Source organism: Macaca thibetana, chromosome 12 (genome assembly GCF_024542745.1).
Source record: "Macaca thibetana thibetana isolate TM-01 chromosome 12, ASM2454274v1, whole genome shotgun sequence".
NCBI classification, from domain to species: domain Eukaryota; kingdom Metazoa; phylum Chordata; class Mammalia; order Primates; family Cercopithecidae; genus Macaca; species Macaca thibetana.
Window position 1 is genome coordinate 32779404 of NC_065589.1, and position 20586 is coordinate 32799989.

Below are 20586 nucleotides of genomic sequence, written 5' to 3' on the forward strand. Positions count from 1 at the left end.
AGGGATGGGACTACTGCTTGGTCTTTTAATTAATGGTCAGAGGCTACAGCTCTATCTACTCCTGCTGAAGCTGAAGCTTTTTTTTTTTTTGGAGATGGAGTCTCACTCTGTCACCCAGTCTGGAGTGCAGTGGCGCAAATCTTGGCTCACTGTAACCTCCATCTCCTGGGTTCATGTGATTCTCATGCTTCAGATCCCTGAGTAGCTGGGATTACAGGTGCCCGCCACCATACCCAGCTAATTTATTTTTTTGTATTTTTAGTAGAGACAGGGTTTCGCCATGTTGGCCAGGCTAGTCTCGAACTCCTGACCACAAGTGATCTGCCTGCCTGGGCCTCCCAAAGGGCTGGGATTACAGGCATGAGTCATTTTGCCCAGCCTGTCTGAAGCTTCTGGATGAGGGCGATAAAGCACAGGGATGCTAATTTAATTGTCTCAAATTAATAACCGAGTAACAGAGCAAGGCTCCAAAGTGGGTCTCTTTCTGTGTCTATGTCTCTTTCTCTCAATTGAGGCATTATTTAGAGTAAAATGCAGAGATTTTAAATGTGGAGTTCATTGAATTTTGACAAAAATATGCACTATGCACTCATGTAAGCAACATTCAATCAACATACAGACAATTTTCATCACCCTTCTGCCCCTTTCCAGGAAATTCATTTCCTCCAAATCCAGAGGCAACCACCATTCTGATTTCTATCATTCTAGATGAGTTTTGCCTCTTTTTGAACTTCACACAAATACCTGGTCCTTGTTTAGTCAAGTATTCTCCTACCCCAACACCACCATCCTACCCACGCTTCAACTGCTGATGATTAGCTTAGAGCAGTGGTTCTCAAAATTGGGTGCTTGGGATAGCAGCATAAGCATCACCTGAGAACTTATTAGAAATGCAAACTCTTGGGCCCCATCCTGAAACGCAGAGGTGGAGGGCGGGGCCCAAAAATCTGTGTTTCAACAAGTCCTCCAGGGGTCTCTTGTGCAGACTCAGGTCTGAGAGCCACTGGTTTTACAGCACCCTCTGCTGATTCAGATGCTCTCCATTTGAGAACAAAACAAGTGCGTTAGAAAAAGCCCCAGAGAGGCAATGTTTCTTTGTTTGATACCTTGAGGATCACTGAAGAGTGAAAACTCAGCATCAATAGCACTTCGAGGGAATGAGGGTAGGCGGAGGAGGTCTTCCTGAAGCATGGAGACATGGGACTGTTTGTGGGCTGTGGGGATCTTCTGGGTTAGGGAGATGAGAAACAATACCCGCCCTACTTCTTCCAGCTTCCGGGTGAACACCTGGAGAAAATAAAAGCAGGAGCAGACAAAAAGGAGAATTAGAAACTCCAGATTTACAGAGAGAAGAAACTGAAGGAAAAACCTTTAATGGCAAACTGGGTCGATAAAGTGGGAAAAGGGGAAAAGTGAAAAGAGGGAGACGTATTTTTTTTCCTTTATCAGAAGAAAGAGCAAACAATACTTAATTGCCTCTCACTTCCTTCTGCCTGCTTTACAGAAGGAAATGTAGGAAATGTTCCTTATGGAGTTTTAGGCTGGAGAGGAGCATAAGGCAGGCATTGTCAAGAATAGTTCAATATTAAATAGAGCCCATTTGTTTGGATGCTATAATATGGAAGACCTTCACTAACAGGGAGCCCGTCAGTCAGTTCCAATTGCTTCTACCATTGCCACCAATGCCTTAAGCTGTTTCCTGAGAGTTCCGGGTTTGTCTTTTAAAAGAACAAAGACTGATGTGAGATCCAGGAAAAACCTATCTTGGGACAGAAGCTCATGGGTCCTTGATTGGCGCTCCGAGTTTAAAGGGCATACACATGGGGCTCTTGGTTCTCAGGTCCTATTCTGTTGATGATTAGGAAGTTTATATGCAGTGAGTAGCTACTGAGGAAACTTCTGAGCTAGACTCATAGGCCTCCATATTATAATCTCCCTGAGGAACTTAGAAGTCTAAAGGCTCTAACTTGAAGTGTACATGACAGCAAGAACTCCATTTGATGGCATTCTTTGACAACTTGTTCTTAAACATGATGAACACACACACACACACACACACACAGGGAGAGGGGGAGAGTGAGAGAGAGAGAGAGAGACACTAGGGAAGCACCATTATTGATTAGGGTTTTAATTATCTTATCCTAAAATCATGGGCTGGGGTAATTTGGGGAGAATGGTTTTAGAAATTGTTTATATTTAAGATGTAACAGTTTTGCCCAACATCTCACACCTTGCAACACATTCAGTATTTTCTTTCTTTTAAATAGAATGTAGGTAGTTAATGGTAGCTATATTTTTAATTACTTAAGTGGTCTAATTCTATGCCATTCTCACTCATTTCATGAAGATGTTTTTGGATATTTTGATGCCAAATTATTATCCTTGATATGTACAGAAAATTGAAATGATCAAGTATCCTGAAATTCTTTAAAGATTTTATTTAAACAATGAATGCAATAAATATGCAATATTAAAATTGTATCATTTTTAGAATTGTGTACTAAAGTTATATTTTGCATGCAGAATAGTGACTTTCCTTAAGCTCAAAGTCTGATTTGAGATTAGATGTGAATATTATTCTGTTCTTCAACCTTAAACCTAAGTACAGCTGCTAGACTATATCTCTTCCTGTTTCAAGATAAATTAATAACATGCCCAAGGTCAGATCCCCGGTCAGAGGCAGAACTGGGACGAAGTCCAGATCTTTGAACTTTAGTTTAATGCTTTTTTTTTTCAGGCATACTAGAGTGACCCCTTTTACTTTGTAGCCAGCTAGTGTAAACCACTGGGATAATATACATAATTACATTATGTGTATTTCCAATCCAATTTTACAGAATGTGAAATGAAAATCTACATTTAGAAAATAATAGGTAAATAAATTAGAATATTTCTATTGTTTATACTCAATAATTCATCATTACACTACTCCAAGTGAGTGTTTCTTAACACCTTTAAGCAATGATCCAATTTGTAAATCTTATACTATTTGGGGGAACAATTTATTGAGTAAGGGCCAACTATGGTCTCCAGAGAGGGTCATAATGGAATCATAGAATCTCAAAGTTGGCAATATATGAACAGATATCTACTCCAACAACATGACAAAACCATGAAATAAAACTGACGTAGTCAGACACCTGTTTCTGAATGAGTTCCTGTCCCTTCTCCGGATGCATATGTACAAGGTTCAGCTGGGGAGATACTGACCTCCGGAAAGGATAAATATCTCGAACATAGGTCTGTGTGGATTACACAAAGAGAAAAAAAAAGAGTTCAAAAGATTAAACATTTATTCTCATTTCTTCTTTACCCAAAGGTCTAAGTACTAGGATGCTATGCCAGGAAAAAAGCAGCTAAAGGCAGTGTACTAAACAACTCTTTGGAAGATCACTGTAAAGTGATGTCAGCAAGCATCCTGAGGCCCCTTCTGCTCATTTGATCAGGTCAGCATGGTCATGTTTAACATGGTAGAACAGAGATGCAAAACGGCATTCAAATTCCAAATAGACACACACAGGTATTATAAGGGCAATGTAATTTTTCATGTAATAATGATCAATAACTAAGTGTCTTATCTAGCTTATCTCATTTAACTATTACAACTGCTCTAGCATGGATACCATTATCATTACCTTCATTTTACACAAAAGAAAACCAAAGGGTAGAAAGGTGAAGTTGCCAGTCAAAAGCCCCACTGATAGTAAGATGGTGTGACCCAGGTGGTCATACTATTAACTTCTAAGAAGCGATGCCTCCCTGATTATGAGCCACCCTCAGGTAGGCATGATAAGTCTTTGGCACAACTCAACAGGGATGTCATTACTGGTGTCTTACCTTATTGTAGTGGATAAGGTTCCATCGTTTATCCATAAGAAAATAATGTGTTGACTGGGATTCTGGGATGTTAAAAAACTCCAGACACTCCTAGAACAATAGCAACAAATTTTACTAAATGTTTACCAGGAAGATATTATGTCCTAGGTAGTAAGCTGACAGATACAAATTTCGAAAAAACAAGGTAACCTCTTACGAGGATTATATATATATATTGATGTCTTACATAAATTGTATACATTAGATATGTGTGTGTCTTATATAAACTGTATACACTAGATATGTGTGTGTGTATATATGTATACATACACACACACACACACACACACACACACAACCATGGCTGCATATATACCCACACAGAGTTATCCAAAGAATGGTACCATAAAGACTGATAATGTGATATAAACCATCTGCTCTCATAGTGTCCAAGACGTACGATTATAAATCAGACTGAGTGATGGACTCTGGAGGAACAGTGGCACCTACTGGTCTCAGCATCAGGAAGAAAACATGTTTAGAGAAACATTTAGGAATAATATAAACTATCATGCACTGTGCACATTATATAGTATATACTAGGTATAGATAACTTGTATAACCTGAACCAGTATCTCAGTACTGTTGAAAATGAAACTGAGACTAGAGAAGTCCTATCACTTGATTTAGGTCACACTGGTTGTGGTGAAGGCAGCGTTTGAATGTACTCTGTTTGCCTTCCTGCTATCCCACCATTCATCATGAGTATAGAAATGGAGTAGTTGTTGAAGTTGGGCCTTAGAAATTCTCTGGAGATGTCTGAGTGAAGCCAAAAGGAGCAGTAATGACCCTTTCCACTGAAATAAGATGCATGAGTTTGGAAAAGTTGATTTTTTTCCAGAGGTCTCTTCTACTTACATCTGGGCCCAGAACTGTGTTCCTGAAAATCAGATTACTGACAGTTTACTGACTAAAGTGAGTAGAAGTGGGGAAAATTATGGAAGGAAATAGCATAAGGGAATAATAGTGGGGCAGATTTTAGAAGAGTAAAGAAATGCATAAACATCCATTGAAAGATAGAAAAATGCCATTTTCTTCTAAAATGAATCTTCATGAGGTGGCCATAGCATTGTCCTTAAAAAAATTATTTCTGTTAAAAGTCATTCCTACCTTCAACAGGGCTTCAAATTGAGTGTCTTCATGGACTGGTAACTGGGTTGGGATATCGCACTCATTCTGTCCATGAACTACCAAGGTTTTAGTACCTACGAAAGATAAAAAGAATAATAAACTGACTTTTGCTATAGGAAAATTTGTATTTCAAAGCATAAAGTATTAAAATATTAACAATAATCTGATGTTTTTACTGTTAATTACAATACTTAATTCATAGTTACATATATATTTATTTATTTTTTATCTGGAAGTTTAATATTAATACATATATATTTTAAATATATTCACTTATTAAAAGTGATAGGTATGGAGTTCTCAATACTTTTTAAAAAGTTTTATTTTTAGTAGAGACAGGGTTTCGCCATGTTGCCCAGGCTGGTCTCAAACTCCTGACCTCAAGCAATTCACCCGCCTCAGCCTCCCAAAGTGTGGGGATTACAGGAGTGAACCACCACGCTCGGCCAAGTTCCCAATACTTCTACCTGTCTTTTACATGCATAATTGTATTTAAATCTCACAGCAACCCCATGATGTGGGTATTATGATTTTTATCTTACAAATGAGGAAAAAGAGAAATGGAATAACTTAAGAGACATATTTATTTAGTGGAAGAGTTAGACTTCAAACCTCAAGCATTGCAACAAGTAATACATCCCTGTTTTCTAGATGAGGTGACCAGGCAATAAAGGTTAAGAAAATATAGACAGAGATATTAGCAAAACCAAAACAACTACTTGAAATGTAGCTTAAAGCTACATTTTCTGTATTCTTCTTGGCTGATTGAGACAATATTTATTCTACTTCATTCATTAAATTACAAATCTTTGTGAACATTATGATATACATTGACTTTTAGTGAGTTGTCTTTAAGTATGTTAAAAATAGGAGTTTCTTCGCTATAATAAAAACTGATTACTTTTTTTGGATAATCTACAGAACGTATACATACACAATTATCATTTATTGAATGCTTATCATAAGCCAGGTGTGGCAGCAAGTATTTCACATATCTCAACTCATTTATTCCTCACAATCGTGAAGTATGAATTATATCCCTATTTTATACACAAGGAAAGAAAGCTTTGAGAAATGATGTACTTCTTCACAGTTAATACTAGTTATGTGACTAATAAATGGCAGTGCTATGATTTAAACACAGGCTTCTTTGCTGAGAGAACCTGTGTTCTCATCTCTACATAACTCTGTCTTTCACTTTTATTCAATACATGTATCATCTCAAATTTTCTTAGTCACTGCACAAGGATAAAGGGATTGTCAAAATCTTTGTCTTAAGGCAAAACAAGCTATCTGAAGTGAAAAGGAATCGTATCTTGAGTTTACATCATGCTTCACGTTCTTTTGTAATGCTCCTTCTTCCTGCTTTCCCCTTTTCCAATTTTTCATAAAGCCTTCTCTCATGGAGTTTACAAAGAACTGGAGTCCATGCCATACAAACAATATTATTCTCCTTGCACTGCCAAAAATTCACTCAAAAAAGCTTTCAGTTCAGCTGGCTCTCTGCGATAGACTTAAATAAATCTTCAACCTTGGCAGCCCTTCAAGGACTAATTCATGCGGATCTCAGTTTTGAGTCTCCCTTTTCAGCTGGCAACCACTGACTTTTTAAAGGGTCTATTGTATTTCCTCTGATTATATTAAACAAAAATTCTTTGAAGCACTCAATACTGCGGGCTAGGACTCTGAAAATTTTCTCATGAATGAACGAGCCTCTTAGTCTTTCAAAGGACTATTTATAATTTTTTTTTTTTTTTTAAGTTATGTTACTAAAAAGTACTAGTGGCTTACCTGGCATTGAAGCGGTCACCAGGAGCTTCACCTCGCACTGCTCCTTCTTCATTGTCTGCTTGAGATCCTTGAAGAAGAGGCCCTCCACGTAACCCACCACCTCCCACAGGAATGTCAGGGTGGCTGAAATGGCATCCATCCCCCACTCGCAGGGGGTCCGCACAAAGTACATGATTAATCCTACCTAGAAGTCAGGATAAGAAGAATTCACAAAGCTACAATAATCCTGAGCTCACATTCTCATTTCCTTAGCTATTCTTGTTTTAAACTCGATCTTCTGTGCCTTCGTATTCTCCGTTCAAATGCTTCTGTAACACTTTCAACGTTACCAGGAGAGGGCATAACTGGAAAACTGACCACACAGGCTGCTGTACATTTTCATATATCACTAAAATGGCGAATTCTTAAGAAAAAAGCAGACCATTCCCCCCGCCCCCCACCCAGGCATCATGTCACTTGGTAGCTAGGTACTTAAGCCATCCAAAATTCATCTGTATATGAAGTTTGCCCAAGCACTATTAGCAGCTTGGATTATGTCTAATAGTCTCAAAGCTAAGAGCACTCTACTTGGCTAAGTTGGTGAACTTCACAATTTTTGTGTGTCTTCTTTTTTTTGTTTTTAAATTTAGGGGTACACGCGCAGGTTTGTTACACAGGTAAATATGTCATGAGGTTTGTTGTGCACATTATTTTACCAGCTGGGTTGTTTGCATACCTTCTAATGTAATTTGGAAAAACTGTGTGCCCTTTTGCACTTTTTAAAGTTGACATCTAACATGTCTCATTCGAAATTTATTTTTTATTAATAGGAGGTAGAATATGTTCAGCATTCTATACATTGAAATAAGATGACGACTGACTATAATTGGAATAGTTGATGAAATAAGTTTCAATTATCTTATTCAATAATGTGCAAATATTCAGAAAGAAATAGTGTACTTTTTTTTTTTCTTGTGTGTTTTAGCCACTGTTTCTTCAAAAATTTTGTAGTCCTGGAAAACTTTCTAGTTATGTTGAAAGAATCAGAGTTGCAAACCTAATTTGTTTTGGTGTTCTAAATGCTGGACACCCTAAGGATGGCCAACTCTCACCCTTAATAGAAATTTATAAAACATAGGACCAGATAGAAAGTTCTATGGGTTAAAGTGCATTGATCAATCAGAAAAATCGATTTCTTAAAACTATTAATAACATAGAATACAGATTCTTTCTCCAACCTACATGCCTGTCAGTGCAGCCTGGTAAGCTCTGGGATGATGGGGTGGGTCTTCCTTGTGTGCGCTAGAATAATGGTTGAGATGGCAGATTTACTCAACAAGTGTTAGTGCGTATCTGTAAGTTGAGCATTTGGAGATTTATTTCTTTTAAAACTATCTGGGCATCAAGGTCTTTTAAAAATATTTTTGTTGCGGAGCTAAAGAATGGAGGAGAGCAATGGTCTGGGCAAGCATTTCTCCTATTCAGTGACCTGGGGGAAGAGGCAGGTACACGGACAAGCGAAAGAAACACTGAAAGCACTCTCGCCTCCAGTCCCTGTTTGGGCTCCTTCCATACCAACCTGGATGCAGTGTAAATTTTAGCAGGGCACACACTTAAACTGAGGGAGGCCCTAACATTTCGCTTTCCAAATCCACCTTTGGTTTTTGTATGGTGTAGACAGAACCCAGAAGTAGTGGATGTTTGGCTGGAAAGCTTTCCAGATAGAACGGCCATAGGCTGTTGTCACTGAGCGGGTTGCTGTAGCTGGTGGACTTCCTATGTTAGAGCCATATGGGACTCATGGCAAGAACTCAAGGGGTCTAAAGCACCCAAAGAAGCTGAGGGGAGGTTGAATCTCCCAGCAAACACTTCCAGGAGCAGACAGGCTTTGAGTGACAGTAGCCATGGGCTTGAGTTTGTGCTCATCCAGCAACCAGCCGAAGAACATGGTCTCACAAACGAACGACTCAGATAAAATGCAAGGGGTAAGATGTGAACGAAGGTCTTTATTCTACCCAACTCCACATAGCTATAGAGACAAAAGCAGTGGGAAGGAGGGAGAATTCCTAGAGACTATGCATTTTTATCCAAGAGAGACTGAAAACCACCAAAAAGTACTGTTTATGTTTTGGTACCGGTCTGAACTTAAATCTGGATTGGATATTTATTCATATTTTTTCCCTTGGCAACCAGCAAGTAGACACTCAGGAGGAAGATGACCAAATTAGTCTTAGACAAGAGAAAGGAATTACAAATGTTCTCTGCACATGGGGGTTGTGGTGTGAGTTAAATTTATCACCCTGCTAGGGATGCATATGCATATGGATAACTGAAGGAGTATGCCCAGCACAGACACTAATTTGGCTATTGGTCTGCCTGGATTAAGGGGCAGTTTCAAGCAGTAGTCATCAGGTTCTAGTCCCCAAACTGCATATTCATTTGGGGTTTACAAAAAGAATGTGAAGAACTGGTAAGTCTCAGAGGATCAGGAAAGAACTGCCAGGGCAGTTAAAACTGTCATAGACGCTGCCATGGAAAAATACATACACAGAAACTTTCCATCTAGGACAACAGTTGCATGTGTGTGTGTGTGTGTGTGTGTGTGTGTGTGTGTGTGTGTGTGTGTGTGTGTTTAAACACAGATAGGAAAAGAGGAAAAAATACTAAAAGAACACATGTTTTCTCAACAGAAAACCAAAATAAAGAACAAACATAAGGAAGTTATATATTGCTAAAGGAAGACAGAGAGGAAACTGACATTTCTATTGACTGCCCTCCATATGCCAAAGAGTATGCCAGGCAGGGGCTTCCCTACACAGAAAGTATAGGGAAGCGTAGGTGAATTTGGTTGACCAGAATTTGCCTTTAGTGACATAATTAATGGAAATTTATTGAAAAAAAATCTCCTAAGACCTTTTCATCATGGTGCTGCTTCGTAATTGGAAATGAACATTTATAACTCACCAAATAGTTGAATAGGATGTGAGATGTCTGAGCAGGAAAGTCTCCAATATTCAAGAGAAGTTTGCGCAGCATGTACATTAACTCATCCTGAAAGAGGAACGGAATTTTTAATGTTTCCTTCAGCTGCCATGCTGTAGAAAATAAAATTAACTTCTTGAAAATTCGGGATTGGGGGAGGGATTTTTCTTACTTTTGCCCACATATTGATTTTAATTATGTTCAAGATTTTCATATAGTATAGGTGATACTTGTTAAGTAGTATTTAAACCATCTGGAACACCTTTCTCCTAGGAGCTAACACTTAAAAATCACTGAGCAGCACACGACTTTGTTCTTTTTAAATTGACACTGTGTGTGTGGGTCACAGGCAAGTCACAGGAAAGTTGTATATTTAGTTAACTCTATTGGCCATGGTAGCCTGATACGATGGGAATGTGAGGAGGACCTATGTTGAAAAATCATTAAACAAACCAGGTTTTTGTGAACTTCCTAATTCTGCTTTCTAGATTTTGAGTCAAAGAGAAAAAGAGAGGTTACAAGAGGATAGATTGAAATGTCTGTAATTAACTTTACCTTTCAGAAACTAAACTTAACCTTCCAGTGAATATGACTATAGTATATAAATGAACAGATAATTTTTAATCATTGCTGTATTTTGCCATTGCTTAAAAAACTACTTTTATTTGGCATATTATTTCTTACAGGGTGGTCTGACAAATCAGGATTTGGGTTAATGAAAAATTTTAACATATTCTAATAATCATACCTGTATCAGACTGCCAAGCAATCAGAATTCAATGAAGGTACTCAATAGTAGGAACATTATACTTAATTTAATCTTGCAGTATTTTAGGATCCTCACTAGCAATGTAACATACACATATGGAAGCATGAATTAATGGAGAAATTAAAAAGAAAACAGCAATTAAGTATTGCTCATCATTATCATTATTTAAAAAGTACTTATTGGCTGTGTATTGGAGGGCATTGAGTTGCATGCACTGCACTACAAAGTTCTTTGCATGATTTTAACAGTGTTCACACTTGTAGCCACAGAGCTACACTAAAAAGGAAGAGGAATTTACTTGTCTATTGCTGATGGTCAGTTTTTCCAGAAAATGTCGAAGAACCGTTGATGGATCTTCAATTAGACAGTTCCATAAGACTTGTTGAGCCACAGCACTCACTTCAGAAGAGAAAGAAAGTTGAACATTTGTCTTAAATGGAGATAAGTCTATGAGATAAAGTATTTGACAATTTACAAGCTTTAGTATCTCCTTTTTGCCTTAAAAAGGCTCTGTGAACTCTTTTCTCTTTTGAAAGGTAGATATTTGTTCTCTTGGTTGTTGTCTCTGAACATTTTCATATGTAAAGAACAGGTTACCAAAAAGTGTAGGAGTTGTCTTCAGGTATCAGCCATGCTTTTGCAAAGAATATCTCTGTGAATATATGCAATTGTCTTTGTTGTGGAAATCACCCCAATAATAGCAGTAGTAAGCACTTATTAAATTGCAGTCATAGTTTATTGTTTATTTTATGGAGAAACTGTGAAGGACTATTTGGTTTTTGAAAATATGTTTTGGTTTAGAATGCATATGAATTAGGGATTTTTTTTTTTCTGTCCACATGAATACTTCAAACAGTATCTCCTTCAGCAAGATAAAGTAGTTGAGCCAGTAACAATTAGGTTCTCACTTCTAATGAGGAAGTCTTAAGAATAAATAATCCTAATGAGAAAGAAAGTGCTATTTCCGTGGGGAAAGTGGTCAGGCTAAGATTGTCCAAAAGTGCCCAGACTAAGAAAGCAGGTGGGTAAAAAAGAGGGCCAGTAAACACCAAATGGTCTTTAGTTTGAATGTGTTTCCCAAATCCATTGGTTTTCAAAAGTAGGAATACAGAATTTAGCATAAATTTTATTTCAAATAAATGATACCAATTTTTGATTCAGAAACAAACCATGCAATTAAAGTTAAAGGACATATACATAATATTAACAAAAATATAAATCCAGAGCTGTAGCTTTCATGTGTCTCTACAACTAATTAAAATAGGTGTGAGTTTTTCTCACGTTGAAATTGATTACAAAAATATCTTCACATGTGAAATAAGCCAGGCACAGAAAAATAAATACTGCATGTTTTCACTCTTTGTAGAAGCTAAATAAGTTGATCTCTCAGAAGTAGAGAGTAGAATAGTGCTAACTAGAGGCTAGGAAGGGTAGGCAGGAGGGAGGCATGGGAAAGGTTGGTCAATGGATACGAAATTACAGCTAGATAGCAGGAATAAGTTTCAGTGTTCTTTAGCACAGGAGGGTGACTATAGGTAACAGTAATTTATTCTATATTCTCAAATAGCTAGAAGAGAGAATTGTGAGTGTTCCTAACACAAAGAAATGCTATTTTAGGTGAAGGATATGCTAATTACCATGATTTGATCATTACACATTGTATACAGGTATTGAAATATCACTGTACCCCATAAATATGTACAATTATTATGTATCAATTAAAACTTCAAAATGTTCATATTATTTTTATTTTCATTGCTTAAGTAAGGCAGTTTCATGCTTAAAACATGAAAAATACAAAAAAACGCAAGGAGAAAAATAAGACTGGGAAGTCCACTCATCACAGAAACAATTATTAACGGTTTGGAGTACGTCCTTTCACATACATGAAACATATACTTACGTGCATTATTTTATTTTATTTTATTTTTTTGAGATGGAGTCTCACTCTGTTGCCCAGGCTGAAGTGCAGTGGTGCGATTTCGGCTCACTGCAACCTCCGCCTTCCAGGTTCAAGCGATTCACCTGCCTTAGCCTCATGAGTAGCTGGGATCACAGGCATGTGCCACCACGCTTGGCTAGTTTTTGTATTTTTAGCAGAGACAGGGTTTTGCCATGTTGACCAGGCTGGTCTCGAACTCCTGGTCTCAAGTGATTCGTCTGCCTCGGCCTCCCAAAGTGCTGGGATTACAAGCATGAGCCACCATGCCCACTCTACTTACATGTATTTTAAAATAGTACTATATATAGAAAATGTTCTTTGATATTTGGTTTTTTACTTAGCAATATATTAACACTTTTTATATTAATATTCATCTAGAATGCAATTCCAGTGCTCACAGAATGTTATCATATGGAGGTACTATGATTAACTATGATTAGGGATTTATAGTCTTTCTAAAATTTTTTATTTTAAATAATGATCAATGTACAACGTCCTTTATATAGCCCTCATGAATGTCAGGAAATTGCTAGAAGCCAGATCTATGTCAAAAATTTTTCACACTTTTAAGGTTTTTGATACATATCATGAAACTCTGTTCTAGAATGCTTGTACAGAGTTTTATACTTCATCAGCAAAGTATGAGGATGCTCTTTCTCCTGCTTTTTCGCCAGCAATAGATATTTTCATTTAAAATAATCTTTGCCAACTTTGTAGCCAAAATGTAAGATTTAGTTACTGTTTTAAACAACAATGTTGTTTCCAGGTGTTACTGGCCATTGGATTGCCTGCTTATATCCTTTGCCCATTTTTCTAATGGGGTTTTTAAAAATTATGAATGAGTTATAAGAGCTTTTCTAAATGTAATGTTAAGAAATTAACCTTTGTCATCACAAATGTTACTCATGTTTTCCCTTACTTTATTGTTTCATTTTGCAATTATTCTTTTTAGGTAGTTAGTACATCTGGAAAGGTAATCACATAAGAGAGATGGTATTAGTGGTGTCAAGTTAATAGCTAAAAGTGACTGTTTGATTTCTATGTGGCCAAATTAGTGTTCTGTTCTCTGGTCACAAACAATGCTCCTGGACCCAACTATCTATTTTAAATGCAATTTTTTGGCCATAAAGGTAGAGGGAGAAGGAAGTGGAGAGAGTGATAGTGTTAGTGCAGTATGTTGGAAATCTTTAATTATAATATATGCATAAAACAGTTCAACACGTGGTCAGTAGATAATGTGTTTAAGAGCAACCTACTGTCTTCTATCAGATAAACAGCTTAAGAATATCACTGATGATCCAACTGTTCAAAACTGTACCTGCTACTCCATCTTCCCGCACCTCACCATCCTCCATCAGATGAACAATGGGAAGTACTGCTGCACAGATGCATGCTGGGAACACTGCTTGTGGGGGCTGAGGCACATGGTGGTTTGGCGTGTGTTCAGTGGTATGTTCCTCATCTAAAATGGGAGACAAAATCAGGGTGCTTTTCTCAGTAATGTAATTCTTTGTTGTTATTGTTGTTTTGAGACAGGGTCTCACTCTGTCACCCAGGCTGGAGTGCAGTGGCATGATCACCACTCACTGCAGCCTCGACTTCTTGGGCTCAAGAGATCCTCCTGTCTCGGCCTCCAGAGTAGCTGGGACCACACAGGTGTGCCACCACATGTAATTTTTTTTATTTTTTGTAGAGATGAGTCTTCACTATGTTGCCCAGGTCAGTCTCGAACTCCTGGGCTCAAGCAATCCTCCCACCTCCACCTCCCAAAGTACTGAAATTACAGGCATAAGCCACTGCATCTGGCCTCAGTAATGTAATTTTAATGCAACATTTCTCAGTTCAAGGCCTACTTATTTAACAGCATAATCCTACCAATGAGAAAATGCCAACATTTTAAAAAAGATGACATTACACAAAGTGCCTCTGCATTTTATAACAAACAAAAAAACCAGCCCACTTTCCAAGTACCACTATTCTTGTTTGGTAGAGAAGCAAAGCACAGACATTCTGGGACATGTGGATCAGCTCAGAATGTTAAATCAATGAAGATAAAATTCTAAGCAGAGACTAAGACATTTTTCATAGATGCAACTGGTTGTGTGCATGTAAGTGTGTGCAAGATGGTAAGCAGTAATATGGGGTAGAAGAAAACACACATGCATTTAGGATAAGAATGACATAGCCCACTCATATTAATGTTTTCATCCTCATTGATAAATACAATAACAAATTAATAATAAATATAATTGCATATAGGAATAAAGGAAAAAGTTTAGATTTAGTAGGCGAGGAAGATAGAAAAGGTATTTAACAGCTTATTAATATGAAAATATACATGTCATTTTTCTAAAGCACTAAAGAACTGTGAGTGTTTGATTCTCATATTAAAACTTACATGGCTATTTGGAATTTTAGAAGGCCTGTGGACCAGAGGGTAAGAGACTTATACTGTCATTCTCAGTTCTGGCTTTGAGAGGTGAAGCCAGCTGAGCTTCTGGGTTGGATGGGGACTTGCAGAACTTTTGTGTCTAGCTAAAGGATTGTAAACACACCAATCAGCACTCTGTAAAATTGCACCAATCAGCACTCTGTGTCTAGCTAAAGGATTGTAAATGCACCAATCAGGACTCTGTAAAATCGCACCAATCAGCACTCTGTGTCTAGCTAAAGGATTGTAAATGCACTAATCAGCACTCTGTAAAATGGACCAATCAGCACTCTGTAAAATGGATCAATCAGTGCTCTGTAAAATGGACCAATGGATGTGGGTGGGGCCAAATAAGGGAATAAAAGCTGGAATAAAGTAAAATAAGGGAATAAAAGCTGGCCACCTGAGCCAGCAGTGGCAACCCACTAGGGTCCCCTTCCACACTGTGGAAGCTTCGTTCTTCCACTCTTCACAATAAATCTTGCTGCTGCTCACTCTTCGAGTCTGCACTACCTTTATGAGCTGTACTCACTGTGAGGGTCTGTGGCTTCATTCTTGAAGTCAGCAAGACCAAGAACCCACCAGAAGGAATAAATTCTGGACACAGCCTCATAGTAGATGCATACGGAAATCTTTAAAAATGTATATAGATATAGTGGGCCAAGCACTTCTGCAACAGTGGAGTATAGATCCCTGAAATCTGTTCCTCCATAAAAACAATGAGAACACTGTGAAATACACTTTTTTTTCGGAGCTTTCAAAATTAACCAAAAGCTTGGAACTATTTGAGGACCATGTATTAAAAAAACAAACAAAAAAAAAAAAAAAAAAAAAAAAAGGAAAAAGAAACGTAAACTCTTGGTGAGACCAGTAGTATTTCTGGCATTTTAACTTGCCCTACTTACTCACCTCTCCCTCTTCCTAGGTCCTTAGGAGCCTTGAAAATTGACAACCTTGCAACCATTGTAGGTGTGAAAACCAGCAGCCTAGTAGCCACTGGATGGGCAGAGCAGTTTTGGGGCTCCCTAAAAGCCTCAACACCAGAGAATTGTCACTACTTGACCTATCTAGAACCCCATGGAAAATCCCTATTCACAGGATTTGTCTTTATTTAGCTTGACTCAAAGCTTACTTAGTGCAAATAGCTTTATCCCCAGGGCATTTACAAAAAAAAAAGAGAAAAAATCAGCAACAATTACTTAACATCGTAGCTGTCTGAGGTGTTCATATCAGTTGGGAGAAGCTGGAGGCTGACAAAAAACTTAAAAGGGAAATCTGGGGAATGAGATTTCTAGAGGGCTTGCAAATCACTGGCATATTCCTGGGTATCTAGATGGCTGTACATGTGTACAATGTTGTGCACATGCCCAGGAAGGACCTGAGAAATTCCTGATCTCTCATATTTGGCTAACGTTTAAACTCTACACAAACAGAAAGTACAAAAATGAAGGCTAAGGCAGAGTTTTAAACTACTGGAACACTGAAGATGTGCCTCAACACATCCAAAGTGGTCCTCAGTAAAGGCTGGAAGACCTGGAAGACTTATTAGTTCGAGGCACTTAAAATCTCTGTCTAATCATTACCTGACCACTAATGCAACCAAGTGGGGATTTCAGTGCTCATACTCAACAAAGCTTAGGGACTTTACAAAATTAGTCAAGGAAAATTACTAAACAAACAAATAGCAACACAATAACAACAAAAAACCCTCATGAGGAAAGGGGGACAATTGATTTGCAGAGTTGCCACATTATATAATTCAAATTGTCCATTTTTCAATGAAAGTTATGAGACATATAAGAAACCAGGAAAATATTGCCCATACACAGAAATAAAAGCAGTCAACATAAACTAACCCTGAGGAAGCTTAAATGTTGAACTTACTAGACAAAGATTTTGTCAGCTATTATAAATATGTTTTATTTTAATATGTTATACATTTTATATAAAACATACTATCTTATAAAGTTATAAGATAAAGGTATAAATAAAACTATGTCTTTCACGTGGCATATGTTATATATTAAAATGGCAGACATAAATCTTACCTTATCCAAAACTGCAATAAATGTAAACTGACTAAATAAACAAAAGGCAAAATTAGCAGAATGGATAAAAACAAACAAATATGAATCAACTGTTATGTTCTAAGATACATAATTTAGTTTTAAAGACACAAATAAGATGAAAGAAAAGGATGAAAGAAGATATGCCATACAGACAGCAATAAAAAATGATGTGGAGTATCTATGTTAACATTAGAAAAAGTATACTGTAAGTGAAAAATTTTTACTACAGGCAAAACAGAGCATGTTATAATGATAAAATGATCAATCAGAAAGACATAACAATTATACAAATATCTGCATATCAAGATTTCATGGTATTGAGAGAAGGATTGACATACAGATCAGTAGAACAGAAATGAAAGACCATAAATACACTAATGTTCAATTGATTTTTGACAAAGGTGCCAAGAAAATTCAAGGGAGAAGAATAGTCTTTTCTATAAATAGTGCTGGGACAACTAGTTATCTAAATGTAAAATTCTAACTCATAATATAACAAATATTAACTCAAAGTTGATCACACGCCTAAATATAAATGCTAAAACTCTTAGAAGAAAACATAGGAGTAAATCTTTGCGACCTTCGATTAGACAATTGTTTCTTAGATATGACACTAAAAGCACAAATGACAAAAGAAAAAACACACACATTGGATTTAATTAAAATAAAAAACTTGTGTGCCTCAAAGTTACCTTTAAGAAAGTAAAAAAGACACTCACTTCTCAGCCTTTTGGCTAAGATCAAGTGAAGAAAGTAGAAAGACAAATTATGAAATGGGAGAAAATATTTGCAAATCATATATCTGATAAGTGACTTATATACAGAATGTATAAATAGTTCTCATAATTTAACAGTTAAAAGAAGAATTGCTAGGCCGGGCGCGGTGGCTCAAGCCTGCAATCCCAGCACTTTGGGAGGCCGAGGCGGGTGGATTATGAGGTCAGGAGATCGAGACTATCCTGGCTAACACGGTGAAACCCCGTCTCTACTAAAAGTACAAAAAAATTAGCCAGGCGTGGTGGCAGGTGCCTGTAGTCCCAGCTACTCAGGAGGCTGAGGCAGGAGAATGGCGTGAACCCTGGCAGCGGAGCTTGCAGTGAGCCGCGATCGCGCCGCGGCACTCTAGCCTGAGGGACAGAGCGAGACTCCTCTCAAAAAAAAAAAAAAAAAAAAAAAAAAAAAAAAAAAAAGACTAATTGCCCAATTTAAAGTGGACAAAAGATTGAATGAACACACTTTTACCAAGAAGATACACATATAGTCAATAAGCATATGAAAAGATGCTCCATATCGTTTGTCATTAGGGAGGTGCAAATAAAAATCACATTGAGTTACCACTTTACACCCACAGGGATGGTTAAAATTAAAAACAAAAACAAAAACAAAACTAGGGACACACACTGAAATCAGCTGAGGAGGTTTTAAAAACATTGATGGGTCTTACCCTCAGAGATTTTGATTTGGTCTTAGGTATGGTTGGAACTTTTTTTTTAAGCTTCCCAGTTGGTTGTAATATACTGTAGCTAGGTGGAAAACTATTAACTGTCTAGAATAATGTATTCTGAACCCTCAGCAATATGATTACATGCAATGTAATTAAAATAGAGCCAACTTAAAAATGACATTGCTGAGGTAAATCAACAATATTTTTTTAAAGAATGTCATGCTAATTTTTTTAGAATGTCAAGTCATGAGACAAGTTATTTAATGAAGACAGTGTAATCAAGTGAGATAATGATATTAACCAGGAAGTGTTTCAAACCACGTAAGTCAGGAGAAATAAACGTATGCAAGAGGACACACCTTCAGCACTGACGGCTGAACGCACTGACCAGACTGACCCGCGGCGGAAGGAATAATTCCTGTGGGAAGTGCTGGAGGTGCAGGATGGACTCACAGACAGTCGACGGGATGCCAGATTGGTGACTTCTTCTACTGGCAAACAAAATGGGGAATGTGAACTTTGGCTTTATAACAAAACAGTTATCATTATCACATTGCTCTTATATCACAAATGCTTACTGCTCTCAGACCATAAGGCTTAAATTTTTTTGAGTGTACTTAGAAAAGGAAAAATAGCCGGGCGCGGTGGCTCAAGCCTGTAATCCCAGCACTTTGGGAGGCCGAGGCGGGTGGATCACGAGGTCAGGAGATCGAGACTATCCTGGCTAACATGGTGAAACCCCGTCTCTACTAAAAATACAAAAAACTAGCTGGGCGTGGTGGCGGGCGCCTGTAGTCCCAGCTACTTGGGAGGCTGAGGTGGGAGAATGGCATGAACCCGGGAGACGGAGCTTGCAGTGAGCGGAGATGGCGCCACTGCACTCCAGCCTGGGAGACACAGCGAGACTCCACCTCAAAAAAAAAAAAAAAAAAAAAAGGAAAAATAAAAATTAAAAAAGCTCTACAGAGGAAAGACAGAAAATATCCCCTGAAGTTTTTACAAAAGCAGGGCAGAGAATCACTCAATTCAGAATGATTAATCATTTTTTGATACCAACTGACAAACTGCACTTGTGAAGGTTGAAAGATTGGTTGCATTTACTTTAATACACCTACTGGATTCAGCAGTTCCTCAAGTCATTCATTTAATGTAACTAATGTCCACCTCTGAAAATGGCTAACTCTAAACTTCAGAAAGTTTGGTTAGTGTCAGGAAGTGAGAGAGAGACGGAAGGGGGCATATCACCTCATGTCACATAAAATTGTCAGTGTTAATTTCAGAGCACGTTATTTCCCTGAGACTCAGCCCCCCAAGAAATCCTGTGTGCAGAGGGCACCTTCTTCTTCCGGCTCTGAGCTGGGCGTGCATGTGGGCTCATAGCAGGCCTCCTGGGTGATGGGGATGGCGGTGATGAGGCTGGCTTCTCGACCAAGACGTTTCTTTTCTTCCTCCTGCTGCAAGTTCTTTAAGATGTGTTCTGCCCTTTGATGGGAGCGGGACACAGCCCGGGCTGAAAAGGATTTCTGTGGAGACATAAAGCAAGCTCATTTAATAGCAATTTTTCTGCAAGGTCACAGGCATAAAGAGTGTTCGAACGAATCACACAAATGTAGTAGTTTGTCCTCAGGAAATGTTAGGATACCCATGATCCAGTTTCATGGATATTTGTCTTTTTACCAAATTTCCAAGCTGCGTATAGTTAAGCTATTTTTTTTTTTCATTCAATCAGAATGATTCTTCAAGAACATCTATAATTTCTGGAAAGAATCCTATTTCATCTTAGGATGTGGGGGGATATCAATGATTTCCTGTTTAAATATTAAGATCAAATAAAATTTATAAGTACTCCATTCCTTTCTAGAATTTTTTGATCTGTTTTTAAAAGGACATTTATTTTAGGCTGGGTGTGGTGGCTCACGTCTGTTATCCTAGCACTTTGGAAGGCTGAGGTGGGTGAATTACTTGAGGTGAGGAGTTCGAGACCAGCCTAGGCAACATGGTGAAACCCCATCTCTACTAAAAATACAAAAATTAGCTGGGCGTGGTGGCACATGCCTATAATCCCAGCTACTCAGGAGGCTGAGGCATGAGAATTGCTTGAACATAGGAGGTGGAGATCACACCACTGCACTCCAGCCTGGGCAACAGAGCGAGACCCTGTCTCAAAAAAAA

General features: G+C 37.9%; 1 protein-coding gene across 16 annotated transcripts in view; it reads right to left on the minus strand.

The window, feature by feature from the left end:
• UNC80 (unc-80 homolog, NALCN channel complex subunit) overlaps nt 1-20586 on the minus strand; it is a 230144-nt gene that overhangs the window by 59032 nt on the left and 150526 nt on the right. For 14 of the 16 annotated variants that reach the window (XR_007718221.1, XM_050751390.1, XM_050751397.1 and 11 more), the window contains 10 exons: nt 19751-19937; nt 18774-18905; nt 13789-13932; nt 10827-10927; nt 9742-9828; nt 6799-6982; nt 4987-5081; nt 3838-3927; nt 3141-3242; nt 1107-1287 (listed from right to left, as the gene is read on the minus strand). Coding sequence is in view for 15 of the 16 variants with exons in the window: in XM_050751390.1 (XP_050607347.1) it covers nt 1107-1287; nt 3141-3242; nt 3838-3927; nt 4987-5081; nt 6799-6982; nt 9742-9828; nt 10827-10927; nt 13789-13932; nt 18774-18905; nt 19751-19937 (1303 nt within the window). In the remaining variant the exon portion in view is untranslated. The remainder of the gene's footprint in view (nt 1-1106; nt 1288-3140; nt 3243-3837; nt 3928-4986; nt 5082-6798; nt 6983-9741; nt 9829-10826; nt 10928-13788; nt 13933-18773; nt 18906-19750; nt 19938-20586) is intronic. The other 2 variants (XM_050751388.1, XM_050751395.1) reach the window with 1 other exon arrangement.